At 39.3% G+C, this 16324-nt stretch overlaps 2 protein-coding genes and 1 long non-coding RNA gene across 57 annotated transcripts in view; 1 reads left to right on the forward strand and 2 right to left on the reverse strand.

Annotated features, from left to right (window-relative positions):
* The window catches only part of ATP6V1A (ATPase H+ transporting V1 subunit A), a 59577-nt gene extending 46156 nt beyond the window's left edge, over positions 1 to 13421 (reverse strand). For 18 of the 50 annotated variants that reach the window (XR_014077449.1, XR_014077461.1, XR_014077471.1 and 15 more), the window contains exons 1-2: positions 13129 to 13363; positions 12483 to 12593 (exon numbers count right to left, since the gene is read on the reverse strand). The gene's annotated coding sequence lies outside the window, so the exon portion shown is untranslated. Of the gene's footprint in view, positions 1 to 8870; positions 8932 to 12482; positions 12720 to 13128 lie in introns of all 50 variants that reach the window. The other 32 variants (XR_014077453.1, XR_014077462.1, XR_014077451.1 and 29 more) reach the window with 5 other exon arrangements.
* A 270-nt stretch (positions 13422 to 13691) lies between these two features.
* The window catches only part of NAA50 (N-alpha-acetyltransferase 50, NatE catalytic subunit), a 30176-nt gene continuing 27543 nt past the window's right edge, over positions 13692 to 16324 (forward strand). For 5 of the 6 annotated variants that reach the window (XM_081572213.1, XM_081572216.1, XM_081572218.1 and 2 more), the window contains exon 1: positions 14257 to 14530. Coding sequence is in view for 4 of the 6 variants with exons in the window: in XM_081572216.1 (XP_081428342.1) it covers positions 14523 to 14530 (8 nt within the window). In the remaining 2 variants the exon portion in view is untranslated. Of the gene's footprint in view, positions 13801 to 14256; positions 14531 to 16324 lie in introns of those variants that run through there. The other variant, XM_081572214.1, reaches the window with a different exon arrangement.
* LOC145538998 (uncharacterized) overlaps positions 14652 to 16324 on the reverse strand; it is a 35946-nt gene continuing 34273 nt past the window's right edge. The window contains exon 6 of the long non-coding RNA XR_014077490.1: positions 14652 to 14961. This is a non-coding gene — a long non-coding RNA (uncharacterized LOC145538998). The remainder of the gene's footprint in view (positions 14962 to 16324) is intronic.

Here is a 16324-nt window from a genome sequence, read left to right on the forward strand (position 1 = left end):
ATGATGTACACAGGAGAAGAGTCAGCATCAGCAGTACTGCAACACAAATGCTACTCATGTGTGTTATGAAATCATGATTACATATTCTAATTGATCTGTCCTGGCATTTATTTCATGGGTGAGATGGAAGAGAAAGATTTACAAACTATGCAAAGACTCACTAAAACTCAATGTTTACAAGGAAGCATCATCCTAACTGGGCTTCCCTGGTGGCTCAGATGGTAAAGAATCCGCCTGCAATGTGGACCTGGGTTCGATTCCTGGGTTGGGAAGACCCCTGGAGGAGGGCATAGTATTAAATAGTAATGCCAGGTAAAGTAATCCCACTCCAGTATTCTTGCCTGGAGAATCTCAAGGACAGAGGAGCCTGGCGGGCTAGAGTCGGACATGACAGAGAGACTAAGCACATCATCCTAAATCGATTAACCTCCAACTTAAGAATTCATAAAATCTCTGCAATTAAAATATGACGTAAAGCATAAACTGAAGATAAAAAAGGAAAAGAACCCTGCTTAATAGTGGTGAAAAAACACAGTCTGGATTTAAAGATACGATGGACACTTTCAACAGTATGGTTTGCTAAGGATTTTACTTCCAGTTCCCCATGGTATGTGCCCCAGCCTTCAATACTGCTCTTCTGAAGCACTTGCCACTGCTGTAATTAAAAACCTGTGAACAGAATTGTTCTCGGATCTCTCTACTGCCAGACTGGAAGTGTGAGGAAAACAGAGACCACGTCTGCTTTGTTCATTGTGTACCCCAGTTAGATAGTAAAGCACATAGAAGGCAATTACTACATACTGTTAAGAGATAGTACTGGCAAAGGTGTGTGGGAAATAGTCATCCGCATTCACTAAATGAAAAGTCATACATCTCCTTTGAAAGGCACTGCATACACATTTTGGCCTAATGCTCAACAGCCAAGGTTTTAAAAATCAGTATTTACCTGAGGCCAAAGCTGAAGCCAAATATCACCATGATAGAACTAGAATGACTTTTGGATGTAAAAGAACAAAAATGTTTATTAAAAGTTTAAAATGTTACAGCTTTAGGTGGTTACTTTGTTTGATGTTATGAACGCTAGAACACCAAATAATTCTACAAGGAACAGTACAATTTTATCTCCACTATTTTGCCTGGAATTACTATTTAAAATTGTAGAAACAAATATCAGCTCAAAAAGGCTATACAACCACACACAGAAATGGACAACTGACTTTTGACAGAAGTGGAAAGGCAATTCAGTGGAGAAAGTATAGTTTTTTAACAAGTGGTCATAAAACAAGTCGATGTATAAATGCAAAAACAGGATACTTCAAATCATACCTTGTGCCATAAGCAAAAATAAACTAAAAATGTATGGCAGATTGAAATGTAAAACCTTACACTACAAAACTTCCTTTGTGACCTTGGATTAGGTAGATTTACTGGCTACAACACTGAAAGCAAAACCCATATAAGAACAAATTGGTAAATTATATTTCATAAAAGTAACAAACACCTGCTCTTATTAGAACTGAAAGACAAGTTATAGACTGGGAGAAAATATTTGCAAAGCATAAATCTGATAAAGGACTCATACCTAGGCCATAAAAAGAACTCCTACAACTCAGTAAGAAAACTATACAATTAAAATGATGGACAAAAGATCTGAAGATATACTGCACAAAGAAAACATATGAGTGGCAAATAAATACATGAAAATATGCTTAATACTAGGAAAATGCAAAGGAAATAACAACAAAATGCCACCTAGCAGGATGGTTAAAATTTTAAAAGACTGACCACAGGAAGTTTTGGTAAGGCTACAGGACTAGAACTTTCATGTAGTGCTGGTAGGAATGTAAATGTACAATCACTATGAAAAGCAATTTGGCAGTTTCTTACATACCGAAGCATACACCTATCATATGACCCAGTCATTCTATCCTTGGCATTTACCCATGAGAAATGAAAGCTCATGTCCAAACAAAGACTTTTACATGGAAGCTCACAATCACTTTATTCACAATAGCCAGAAAGCAGAAACACAACCCAAATATCCATTAACAAGTGAAGGATAAACATAAACAAACATAAACATAAACAAACTGTGGCACTTGTGGTATACACTGAATGTTGTTGTTGCTGTTTGGTTGCTAAGTAGTGTCCAACTCTTTTGAGACCCCGTGGACCATAACCCACCAGGCTCCTCTGTCCATGGGATTTCCTAGGCAAGAATACTAGACTGGGTTGCCATTTCCTTCTCCAGGGTTTCTTCCTGACCCTGATCAAACGCACGTCTCCTGTGTCTCCTGCATTGGCAGGTGGATTCTTTACCACTGCGTCACCTGTGAATACAGTGAATGTGCTGTGCTGTGTGCTTAGTCACACTCAGTAGACTACACTCAGTAGTCACTCAGCGTCCTACTCTTTGTGACCCCATGGACTGCAGCCCGCCAGGCTCCTCTGTCCATGGGGATTCTCCGGGAAAGAATACTGGAGTGGGTTGCCATGCCTTCTTCCAGGGGATCTTCCCAACCAGGGATTAAACCCAGGTCTCCCACATTGCAGGCAGATTCTTTACCAGTTGAGCCATGACGGAAGCCCAAGAATACTGGAGTGGGTAGCCTATCCCTTCTCCAGGGGACCTTCCTGATACAGGAATTGAATCAGGGTCTCCTGCATTGCAGGCGGATTCTATACCAGCTCAACTACCATGGAAGCCCAATATAGTGAATATTCAGCAATTAAAAAAAAATAATAATTAGGCCTCCCTGGTGGCTCAGTTGTAAAGAATTCACCTGCCAGTGCAGGAGACACGGGTTTGATTCCTGGTCCAGGAAGATCCTACATGCTGTGGAGCAATAAGCCTGTGTGCCACAACTGCTGAGCCTGTGCTCTAGAGCCCAAGAGCCACAACTTCTGAAGCCTTCGCACCCAATAGCCCATGCTGTGCAACGAGAAGCCACAGCAGAGAAGTCTGCCCACAGCAACTAGAGAGGAGCCCTTGCTCTCCGCAACTAGAGAAGAGTTCATGCAGCAATGAAGACCCAGCACAGACCAAAAAAAAAAAGAAATGTATCACTGAACCCTATAAAAGAGGTAGAACTAACCCGTAGTGACAGAAAAGAGATCAGTCAGTGGTCCTTGTGGACAAGCAGTGGGGAGGTGTGGAAGGGAGGGATCACAAACAGGCAGGAGGAAATTACTTTTGAAGGTGATGGACATATTCACTACACTGATTGTAGTTGACGGTTTCATGGGTGTATACATATACCAAAAAGTCAAACAGTACATTTGAAATACATGCAATTATGTCAATTATACCTCAATAACACTTAAAGAAAATAAAAGCACAAAGTATTGATAATATGACTCCTGTAAGGGCATAATGCTTACACAGAATACATTGTATTCACTTTCGTTTTTATTTGTTAGCTACCACTAATTAAAGACCATATGGTCTATACTAATAAGAGAACCTTAACCCTGGGAATATTGTAGATGGAACAGCTGAAAACAACTAAATGGGCTTTTGTCTGTTTTGAATCAACTTACGTGGCTCCTGATAAGGCTGTGTGGGTACTCACTTGTCCAGTCGAGTTCAGCAAATCATGGGACTTTCCATAGTCCCTTAAAAGCTCAGAAGTTTATTAGTCAGAAATGCCTCTAAAGTACTTCCTCATTTATGTTTCAGATCAAAGCTTAGTGACATATCTTTGGTGAGGATTTAGGAAAAAAATCCCATGTTGAACTGTTGAGCCATTAGGCATAGAAGGGTTTGTCTTCTAAAACTCAGGCTAAACTCTAGTATTTTGGATATCAAAGTTGCTAAAATGCAATAACTCATTTGGAGAGTGAAGATGGAGGGTGTTATCATCTGTTGTTTTATTCTACTCTGAGATAGAAATAGTTTACAAGAAAATTTACAAAATAGTTAATAATAAAGAATGAATAGTCTGTTTATCTTCACCTGTTTATAGGTGTTTCCCCCACTCTCCTTACCCAATGGTATCTTTGGGTGAGGATGAGATCATATTTAAAACACACACAAATAACAATAGCAGGTACTATTAATCTATTCAAGCACTGTAGGTGTACCAAGTTGGGACTTGAGCATTCTGTATTTTAAGTGTCTACTCTGGATCATACTAAAGAGTCTGGTGTCACTTAGCCTATTCCTTGGATTAATAAGAGGTATTTTTCTCCTTGAAACAAATGAAAGAGGACACTGAAGAGAAGAATGTTATATTCAAAATAATCTGTGGATATTGTAACTCATCTTAATAAAGTCTCTCACTGCCTAAATCTGCCTAAACCTGGGACTAGGATTTATAGAGTCCAGTAAAGTCCATTTTTCACAAGAAAAGATACAGTTATTCTTACACTTGGCTAGTTATCACACTCTCAATGTTCATATTAATTGGCAATCTTATTCCCTAGGTTTTATTTGAGAGCTATAACAAAATTGTTTTGGTACATAAAATCAGCAACTTTCACAATTATTAACAACTGTAGTATGCCATTCTTTTACTAATTTACATTCAAACTTCAACTGATAGAATTTCAACGTATGAGTCACATAAACAGCACTTTAAATTGTATTTACAATGCTTACCATTCTTTGAGAGTAACAAAAAGTCATGACATTAGTCAGACCTTGTTCTCATACTGACATTGTTATACTAATTAGATATGATGGTAACCTATGCTATCACATGATGGTAGTCACATGTAACTCAGGGACGCTAAAAATGTTAAAGGCATTTAGCTATTCAGCTTCCCAAAGATTCAAGCTAAACGGTAGATTTTGGCAAAATACTGAGTACAAACTTGACCTTCAGTGCATCCGTATATGAAAGAATGATTTGGCAATACCACCAAAATTCAAACTGTACATATTGTTTGACTTACCTCTTTAATTTTCAGGAATTTACTTTATCTACTAACAAAATATCTATTACAGTACTATTTCTTACAGCAAAAAAAAAAAAAAAAAAGGAATGTCCATTAATACGGAGAATACAGTAAACATCACCTGTGGTAGTATGAGAAGTTGTGCTGTTAAGACAGTAATCTGGAAAATGACTCTCTTTTCCTCCAGAATTCTATTACTTATGAACTGTGTGACACTGGTGGGCATTTAATCACTGAAAGCCTAAATTGCCTCATTTGTTAAATGAGGATTAAAACAATACCTAGTCTCCTAAGGTTGTTGTGAGCCTTGCATGACTTAATTGAAGAAAAGTGCCCAACACAGGAGTAAATTATCAATAAATGTTACATAGGATGATGATGGTACATTAGTACAACTGAGTACTAGAGGATTATTAAAAAGAATGAGGCATCTTTAACTGTATCAATGCAGAAAAATCTCCAAGGTAATATTGTTAAGTAAAAAATGTAATGCCCAGAGGAATATGATGAGATGCTACCTTTGTGAATAAAAAGAGTAAGGATGAAGAGGGAGAAAACGCACATATGTATGAATCTATAATTTTTACTATATTTGTACATGTATCATCCATTCAACTTAATTAAAAATATTGAATCATTAGATGTGTGCTAAAACAATTAAGCCAGGGGGTAAAATTACTATATATAGCTAATTAGGTGAGCAAAGAGCATAGTAACTAAACAATAATGGCAAACAAGCATATAGCTCTTATTATATATATACCAGTAATTCTAATCACTTTTCTTATTCATTTAATCCTCACAACACTTAATGAAACAACTATACTCCTAATATCCTTATTTTAGAGCTAAGAAAATGCAATACAGGAAGATAAACTTCCCTAGGATTTGAGCCAGTCTGGCTTCAGTACTTACACGCCTAACCTCCTTGCTAGCTGCACTGCCTCTCAATACTACTCTAAGATTACTTTTATTTATTTATTTTTGGTTGCATTGGGTCTTCATTGCTGTGAGCAGGCTTTCCCTAGTTGCAGCGAGCTGGGGCTACTCTCTATTGCAGTACACGGGCTTCTCATGGTGGTGGGTGGCTTCTTTTGTTGGGCAGTACTGGCCTAGGGCGCTTGGGCGTTGGGGTTTGTGGCCTCCAGAGCACAGGCTCAATAGTTGTGGAGCATGGGCTTAGCTGATCCTCAGAATGCAGGAATCTTCCTGGACCACGGAAGATTGGCAGGCAGATTCTTATTCACTGCACCACCAGGAAGTCCTAAAATTACTTTTTATTTATATATATCCCAACTCTTTCCAAAAGGAATTTGTACATTCCTCAAAAATGAAAAACAGAACTCCCATATGACCCAACAATTTCACTCTTGGCTACTTTTTTTGAAGAAAGTAAAAACATTGATTCATTGATTAGAAAAGATAAATGCACCCCACTCTGTTCTTCGCAGTATTACTGATGATTGCCCAATTACGGAAGCAACCAAGTACCCATCAACAGATGAAAGGACAAAGATCATGTGGTATACACATACAATAGAATATTCCTCAGCCATAAAAAAGAATGAAATCTTGCTATTTGCAACAACATAGACATGGAAGCTTTCAACATGCAACAAATCTCACTCTAAACCATCTGCTGTTTTCTATTATGACTTTGAATGATACATTAATTTCAGACTCTTAAAAGGAGTGAAATCAAGTACAAGATTAGTTATTAGTTAAAATTAGTTTTAATTTTGCTTTACAGGCAACCTTGTTTGAAGTTTTCTTAAGGAGAGTTAATCTTCTACCTAGTTTTTTTACTCACCAAAACCCAAATGTGAACTTCTCCTTATGCTGTCATATGATTACATGAGGTGACAGACTCCATACTTGTGCAATATGCTCTATCATCCCCAAAGAAGAAACCATTTCTGGAAGACTTAATATTCACACAAAAACAAAATTAAGGAAAGTTTATGGAATTATCAGTGTAATTTATACACTTTCCCTTCAGATCCTTAAGTAAATAAGACAAAAAAAAACTCAGACAATTGCCATTTCTGGCAATCCCAAACAGCAGGACTGCTGGATGGAAGAATATGTATTTTTAATAATAACAGATATTGCCTGATTGTTTACTAAAAAGAAAAAAAAACTCACAAAACTCTAACAATTTACATTTCCACTAGCATTTTGAGAAAATCCTTTATCACACATCCCTGCTACCAGAAGGTTTACCACTTAATTTTTACTAATCAGAAAAAAATTTCATTGTTAGAATATTGATTACTAGAGAAGTTACACATTTTTTCATAAGTTTGTAGAATGCTTCAATTTTTCTTGAAGTTCTGGTCATATGCTTTACCCATGTTTCTGTTGTGTACACTTTTAACTCTTCAACTGTTATGCATATTTCAATTTTCTTAAATCTATCTTCTATTTTTGCCATTGAAATATTCTTCATTTCTCTGTGTTCTCACATTTCTGTTTACTTTCATGACTTTCAGATTCCCTATCTTAGTTTAAAAGATCATTACTACATTTAGATTGTAAATACAAAAAAAGTTTTAGGAACTAACACTTTTAATATTTTAAATATTTAAGTTTTTAATCCATCTTGAAATTGGTTTCTGCATATGCTACAAAGTACTGGCTCAATTTAATTTCTTCCAGACAGATAAACTGTGTCAGTTATATTTACTACCTATGCCTCCTTTTCCCCCACTAGATTGAAATATCACCTTGCCATATACTAAATTCCTTTATATTCTGGGTTTACTTCAGCTTTTCAAAATTCTGCTGAACTTACAAAGGCCTAAAAATATACCTTCACTTATAAACTTAAATAACATATTCATTATCTAGACAAGTTGAAATATTTTCAATTAAAGATATTCAAGTAACTAAGTAGAAATCATCATTTAAATGGCTCAATTCTCCATTTCAAATTAAAAAATTTTTGCTGCTCAAAGCAATTAAGAGTAATTGGAGAAACTCAAAACATACAATAAATTTTAAATCTTTCTTAAAACTCTTAATCTAGAGATAATTACTTATTTTGTTGAATTTCCATCATCTTTTCCACATATGTACATACAATCATTATTTTAGTTTCTGAATCATGCCCTTTCTTCATTTTTATAAACGTTTTCTAATGTAATCAGTCTTCTCTACTTCATTTTTAAATAAACATTTTAAGAATTAAACTAAGAAATAACTACAAACATAAAGTCTGGTTGTTTTTCATTGCTCAAGCACAGGTGGAGCTCTTCTGCATTATATCATGCATGGCACGTTGTTGATATAATTTTTAAAAATGTTTGTCAACAAAAGAACAATAGTTTTCCACAGATAGTATTAAAATTCAAAATTGAAAATTTTATTGTAGTAGCTAGTCATAATATTAAGGGCTTGCCAAGTGGCTCAGTGGTAAAGAATCCGCCTGCTCATGCAGGAGAGGCAGGAGATTGGGGTTTGATCCCTGGGTCAGGAAGATTCCCAGAACAGGAAAGAGCAACCCACTCCAGTATTCTTGCCTGGAATATCCCATGGACAGAGAAGCCTGGCAAGCTACAGTCCATGCATTTGTAAAGAGTTGGACATGACTGAGCTGAGCGACTCAGCACATACTTGCAGTCACAATATCGACACCAAGAAAACAGCAACAAAAAACATCATTAGGTTAAATCTCAAAATACCTATGAAATACCATCAATTTTTGAAAACTAATTGCAGTTGTGTAATTCATTAAATGGAGCTAACTATGAACAAATATAAAGGTGAGTTTAAAATAAATTAATCATTAGATAATTTTATTCACATAGTAACTAATCATAAACGTGACTTTAATAATTTCAGGTAACAAGATTTATTACTATGAATATATACATTATTTCAGCTAACTATAAATATACACACTATGTCTATGTGTTTACTATATATATATAAAATATGTATATACTATATATATAAAAGAATACACTTACATAAACTAAAGTCACTTTCAGTTCATAGCAGGAAACAAAAACATAGTAGCTTTTAAAGTCTCTACAGAAAAATGTAAAATATGGTTACTGACCATAATTTATTTCACTATAATAGAAAACTTGACATTAAAGAGAATATTCAATAATCTCTTCATAAAATCTTTCCTTAGAACAAATGAGTTATTTTTTTCAAGATTAAGGTGAAACATAAACTTATGCTAGCTACACTTCAATTACTATTTAATTTACTGATATTTTCCAATACAAAAATAAGATATAAAAACATTTAGAATAAAGGGCAGAAATTTAAAATATAAGCACAAACTCAAAAGTCCCTCCTGTACAGGTTGGGATAACTTTATACATTTCTAGAAGAATTTAAAAATAAATACCTCTTTAAACTGATTCCACATACTAATGATCACAAGCTCTGCAATATCTTTATACAGAAAATATTTGTCATTGCAGTTCCCAAAATAATGGGCTTTAAGTTGATATTTCTTAGCTTCTATTAATAAATCAGTTTCAGGGCTTCCTTGGTGGTCCAGTGGTTAACAATTCACTTTGTAATGCAGGGAACATGGGTTTGATCCCTGGTCCAGGAAGATCCCACATGCTTTGAGGTAACTATGCTCCTGTGCCAACTATGCTCCTGTGCCGCAACTACTGAAGGTGGTATGTCTAGAGCCAGTGCTCTACAACAAGAGAAGCCACCACAAGAAGTCTGCAACTAAAGAATAGCCCCATCTCACCACAATTAGAGAAAAGCCCGTGCAGCACGAAGACCTAGTGCAGCCAAAAAAAAGATAATTAAAAAAATAATAAAATCTGTTTTAGAATCTTTGCTAGAGGTACATTTTTCTTGCTATTGCTAATAGCCTTATTTCAAAGTTTACTCCTTTCTCCATATCCCAAACTTGCTGCTTAATTTTATAGGATATATAAAAGTCTCCTTTAGAAATCCAGTATGTATAGTCAAACTGTTGTTGTTCAGTTGCTAAGTTGTATCCAACTCTTTGCAACCCCATGAACTGCAGCACACCAGGCTTCCCTGTCCTTCACTATCTCCCTGAGTTTGCTCAGATTTATGTCCATTGAGTCAGTGATGCCATACAAACATCTCATCCTCTGTCGCCTCCTTCTCCTCTTGCCCTCAATCTTTCCCAGCATCAGCTCCACAGTGGACGGCAACCAGGTATCAGTAAAATTAATTTTTAAAATGTACAAAGTATGTACTAAGCCCTCTGCATTCATGATCTAATTTAACAGTATCTGCAGCATAGATTTAAACATGAGGAAATTTAAGCTTAGATTAAGTAAACTGTCCAAGGTCACACAGCTTAAATACGTGGTAAGGCCAGAAGTTGAACTCAGGTCTATACAATCAAGAAATCTATTATTGTAAAGTTTGTACAATCTTGCTTCACATTTAAATACCACTTAGTTTTAAAAATACTTTCACATAGATTATTTAGGGTTTCTCTAACTTGAAATCTTAATACCCTTGACAGAAAGGTCCTAAACATCAAACCCTAAGCCCCCAATCCCAAGTTTTCTAAAAAGCATATAACTAAAGTGCAGTGCTGAAGGATGATCTACTGACTTTTAGTCTAGTGCTATAGTACATGTAGCCTTACAATGCCCCCTTTTACATTAAATACAACTCACTCTGCTTTCCTTCCCTCTCATATCATCCAAACACATTATAAACATATATGCTGTGAAAATAAGTTGGTCACTACGTTAATAAAGACCACTTGAGGTTTATATCTATTCTACTGACCATGATTTTGATGGCAACTATTGATAATTTACACTTGAAAGCTAGTATCTAGTGTGTTACCTTAGAAGGCATTATGATGTACAGGAAGTTTAAAACTAGTTTAATCTCCCTGTCCAGTTATCTCATACTCAGTCAATAAACAATTTATTGAATGCCTATCAAGTACTCATCATCCAGGAGCTAAAGACAAAGAGTAGGGACACTGTCCTTGAATTCTTAGTACTTTTACAGTTTATTAAGGTACAGCCCAGCAAACAGCAATTAAAAACAGTGTTCTGGAGGTGAAAATAGAGGAATGGAATAATGTGCAGTATTCTACAGAAGTGAGTGCCTAGCTCTGTCCACAAAGGAAGAAAGCATTCTTGGTGTTGGCCATATCTATTAAGATAGTGACATATAAGCAAGACTTCAGAGTAAGCATACAAGAGGTGTTTGGGACTCAAATACAAGAATCCCTGTGTGCCATTTAATACTGAACTTCAGTACAGTTCTCTAATGAATGTTAAGATTTCTATACAGGGAATATCCTGGCAGTCCAGTAGTTAGGATTCATCCCTTTCACTGCCGAGGGCCTGGGTCTGATCCCTGATCAGGGAACTAGGAACTAAGATCCCTCAAGCCGTGAGGCACAGCCAAAAAGAAAAAAGAGATTTCTACATATAATACTCATTGATAAATAAAGCTAGTCTCAGAAATGGCTTCCATGCCACACAACAGATCATTTGTTTGTGAAAACTGTGTACAATATCAAAACTCTTTTTCAAATTCAACTTTAATAGTAATTCAGTCACCAATTCCTGCTGCCAATCTTCCAGATTTCATTAGTGGTCTAAATGATTGCTTTAGTAAGTTTCCTAAAATCAGGGGAATTGTGAAGTGAAATTGCAAACTCATTCAATCTCTTTCACACTGACATTTTCTCCTCTAGTACTCAATCCTTTTTAGCCTGTTTTCTCTATCCCATTTTGGTCTCACCCAGACAGGACTGATTTGGACTTCAAGAATCGTTATTATTTGGTGAAATGTCACCTATGCAATGAAGCAACACTGCTTATGTTTTTCTGTCCTCTAGAGATCAGGGAATCTCACTCTGGAGCAAATTAATAGATAAAACTACATATCAGTAGCAGACATACTGAAACATAAACATCTCAACAGATTAGGTATATACCAATATAGGTATATGCACAAAACACTAAAACTGTAAAGCATAATAGTGGTCTTCATTACTTAGAGAAAGCAAGAAAGATCTTTAAGGTTATCTTATCTAGTAATGAGCATCAATAGGTGAGTTTCTCTATTTTTGAACTTGGCTTTAAGGTTTAACTGAGAAAATGACTTTTCAGAAGAAGAAAAAGTGAAATTTAAATTTTAAAAATAAAATTTGCAATTTCTGTAAGTCCTTTCAATTTAAAAGAAGGAAGGGATTTTCTGAGTTTGTAGTCTAAACAAGAGTTTAACCCCAAACAGAAAAACATTCTTCCATAAAGCATACTGTTTGGGGTCAAAACATTGGTTACTACATTACTACATTGGTTACTACATTACTACATTGGTTACTACATGAAATGGGAGTACACTGGGTTGGGCAAAAACCTAAACAATCATTTCTGCGTTTTCAGAAAATACTATTCATCAAAATCTGAAGAGGTCACTTAGAGTTTTACAAACAGGGAAAGGAGGGATACAAATGCTACTTAATATTAATTTAGCACTAGTTAAAGAATTGATTGGGAGTAGCGATTAAATAGGATTTTAGGGAGAAATGGCAAAAGGAAGTCATAGGCAAAAAATATGAAGTCAGCAATATTTAGACTTAACCTCCTTACCTTTAAGTTAAGGGTCAAACGCCCTGGTTTATTATCTTTCCAGCCCAATTTGTTTCTGAAGAATTACTCCCTTTCAGGGAAGTCAGTTCTGCATAAGCTAGCCTGGGTCTCCTGTAGATAATGACATCGCAACACCATCTTTCAACGCCTCCTCATTCAATCTAGACTGTCGCATTAACAGCACTGCCTGTTTTTGAAGCTAGTATAGCGTTACTCTTTCAAGTATCCTCTCCGTTTCTACACCATAAAATTGGAGAAGAGAAAGGCAAAAAGCCACCTTTTACTCTTCCAGATCCATTCAAAAGTTGTGAACATCTCTCGCAAGGATGTTAGATAAAAACTCAGAATTACTGAGAATGTACACTAGGAAGCAAGCTTACAGTGACTCTGCAGTGAGAGAGTGTCTGCATCGCGACATTCTCTTCTAAGCCTGTCTCACAGGAGACGCCTCTGCCTCCGGGGTTTTTCCTATCTCCTGGTTCCCCAGTCGGGAGCTGAAGGGGAAGACCTTACAAGGCCTCTGCGAAAGAACAGGCTTTGGGGATTGAAACCTGGAGACTATTGCAGACCCCAACTAATGCCTGAATCAACCCCACCACCCGAAGCCCCAAAGACTTGAAGGGGTAACCGTAATGGCCGCACTCACCCCTAGCCCCGGGAAAGGTGAACATCTCAACCCCTAAGTTGCAGGGGCGACCAGGTGGCGGGGATTGGGCAGGGGGCGGGGGTCAAAATAAAAGGAGAAAAGAGATCCTCGCCGGGGCAGGATGACAGCGGGAGAAAGCCTGGGACAGCGAGGCCACTATTCACATTCTCTCTTCTCTTCCTCCTCCCACCCCTTCTATCCCCACCAGCCGCTGGTTACCGGTCGCCGCTCACCTGCCGGGGCGCGAGGTGCAGAAACTGTACCGATCACCAACCCAGAGGCTCTGTCACTGCGGGAGGGGAAGTCTTCAGCTGCAAGGGTGGGGGGGCGGGCGTATGCCGTCACGTGACCCCGAGCTCCGCCCTGTCAACCCCAGCCGGGCTGGCTGCATCTCCGGGTCTTGTATTTTAGCGGATCTTTTGAACATTAATTTCCTTGCGACTAGATTTTAGAAAGGGAAAAAAAAATGTCTACAAAGATCAGGTTGTAAAGTGCAACGCAAAACGCGTGGGTGGAACGGGTTAAAGTGCATTGCTAAGGAAGTGACGTTTACGCTGTGGTCTAGGGACCGGAAATGGCATTGGAGTTTCGTCCCCGTGGGGCCTGCGGGTAAAATCCCGAGGCTTAAAGGTTTGGGCAATCACGTGATATCGAAACTGAAAAGTCCTGAACGTAAGCCAAGTTATCTAGCCAATTGTTGACTACGTTTATTTGTCTTAAAAGCACCTCATTACTTTCCATAGCCTTCTTTACATTTAGAGGAACAAGATTTATAAAATTTTTTTAGGAGACAGGTGCATTTGAAGGTCATACTGGAGACTACCAACTGGGAAGACCCGAGTCAAGGAAGACTGAGCTTGTTGAAGTGCGAAAGGAGAGAGGGAGGGGTGGAAAATCCGGATTTTACCGCCAGGGCCTACCAAGCAAGCCTCACAAGTTATGTCGTAAGGGAATGGGAGGAGGAAGATGACGCCAGAGGGCACAGCCCAGTAGAAAGATGGAGGTCCTGAAGTGGAGGGGGAAGGGTACGCGGAGGCCTGCAGTGCGGCTGCGCGAGGGGCGGCCGACGCGCCGGCGCGCAGAGGGGGCGGGGTGAAAGGTCATAACGCGGCGGCGGGTCTGGCTGGCGGCGGCGGGCGGGAGGCGAGTTCCCTGTGCGCACGTGTGGAGACGCTGCTGCACTAGCGCGGCGGCGGGAGGCACCTCCGCCCCCTCCGGCGACGCAGAGCCGCGCTAAACTCTCGCGGCCTCCGTCACCCGCTCAGCTCCTTGCCTTAGGCGAGGAGGCCGGCTTGTGGGGTTGAGTGGCCCGAGCTGAGGGCGCGGAGAGCTCAGGCCGGCGACGACAACGGCGTTGATATCGGCGGTAACAACGGCCTCAGCAGGCAGGGAAGATGAAAGGGTGAGGAAGGGCAGCGGGGCAGGGCCCTACCGGCGGGGGAGAGGGGCTGCGAAGGAGGGATGAGACTCTGGGCGAAGACCCGGCGGAGGGAGGTTTCTGGGCTTCTGTGCACACGGAGGGGGCGGAGGCTCGGCTCGGGCTGTTGGCGGGCTGAAGGGCCAGCAGAGGTAGGACCCGGGGAACCCAGGATTGGGGCCCAGAAGACGAATGCGGGTTGATTGGAGAACAGCTGCTGAGTAGGGCGGCGGGGAAAAGCTGTCGTGAGGCTCCTGAGGCCTCCTGCTCCCCAGGAGCGAACGGCAGAGCCACCCGCGGCCCGGCACTCCGAGGCAGCGGTCCGGTTGTCCTCTTCAGATCCAGGCTCGGCACTGAGAACTGTGGTCTTTGACACCTTTCGAGGTTATCCACACTTGGAAGCGGCGCAGAACCTTCTGGAGAGAGCAGGAATTGGAATAAAGAGCACGGATAGGAGTATTCAGAGCTAGTGACTCAACTGGATTTGGGTTGGGTCAGAGCGAGTGGAGGAGGGGGAAAGAGCGTGAGCATTGGAGACTTGGGGTGCCAAAATGTTTAAGGAAGTGTTGCTGATCAATAGGTGGAGCTATTGCTCCAGCACTTCACTATTGCCCCTGGGCCGGGAGGGAGTCCTGGGTTCCTAGCAAGCTTTCTTAAGGTGTTTGGCAAAGTTAATATTCTCTCACAGTTTACCTCTTGGACAAAATTAGGGATTATTTTGGTTCGACTATTTCCATTTGGATAAGATGTCACCTTACTATTCAGTTACACACTGTTAAAGTGTTAATTACATAACACGGTGTTTTAAAATATTGACGGAGTTAGCCCTTGCTTGCCTTTACCCTCCTTAGAGAAAGAAGTGAAATCTTATCAGTGTTAAAAGCTTTGTGAGGTTGCTGAGTTTCTTCTGTTAGAGCAAGTCAGTTAAAGAATTGTAACTATGTTTTGAGTTAGGGAAAGCTTTCAAACTGTTCCGCAGCCCTTTTGAAGATAAGAGTAAAAGTCCGTGTTGTAAGTAATCTCATACTGTCTAAAACAAGGATTTAAATACTACTTTATTGTGTGTATGGGGCTTCCCCAATGGCTCGGCTGTTAAAGAATCTCCCTGCAATACCGGAGACACAAGAAACGCTGGTTCGATCCCTGGTTGGGGAAGGTCCCCTGGAGGAGGAAATGACAAGCCACTCCAGTATCCTTGTCTGGAAAATTCCATGGACAGAGGAGCCTGGCGGATTGCAGTCTTTGGGGTCGTAAAGAGTCCCGCGCAACTGAGCACACACGCACTTTTCTTGGTGTGTGTATGTGTTTGAGGCCGCAGAAGAGGTCCAAGAAAATTTAATTTGATCTTTGTTGTTCAGTTGCTTAGTGTTAAAGTTTAGAAAAAGTGAAGAAATTTTCGCAGTTCCTGCGTTGTTTCACATCAAGTTCTAAAGAGTTCCAATCAGGATACTAATTGGGGGTATGGGAAGTATGTGCTGCACTTGAATCATGATCTAGAATGTTGGCTGTTTTATATGTGATCCAGTATAACTTGGCAAGTTTTATCTCTTTCTTTTCTTGAGTATTAGTGCTTTCTCTTACTTGTTTTTGTGTTCTCATTGGCACTTAATACTTACTTGCGTTTGTTAAAGTGATAAAAATGAGGCTGAAGAGTTGTTGGTGTTGAGGTTGTGCGTGAATTTATAAAGGAGGGCCTCCAAGGAATTATTCTGGATGTTTATATCCAAACTCTTTTGGTCTAGCTCAGTCTACCTGGGATGTAATGCCCTTCCTGTTACT

This window comes from Giraffa tippelskirchi, chromosome 2 (assembly GCF_054371585.1).
Source record: "Giraffa tippelskirchi isolate mGirTip1 chromosome 2, T2T-mGirTip1v1.2.pri, whole genome shotgun sequence".
Lineage (NCBI taxonomy): Eukaryota > Metazoa > Chordata > Mammalia > Artiodactyla > Giraffidae > Giraffa > Giraffa tippelskirchi.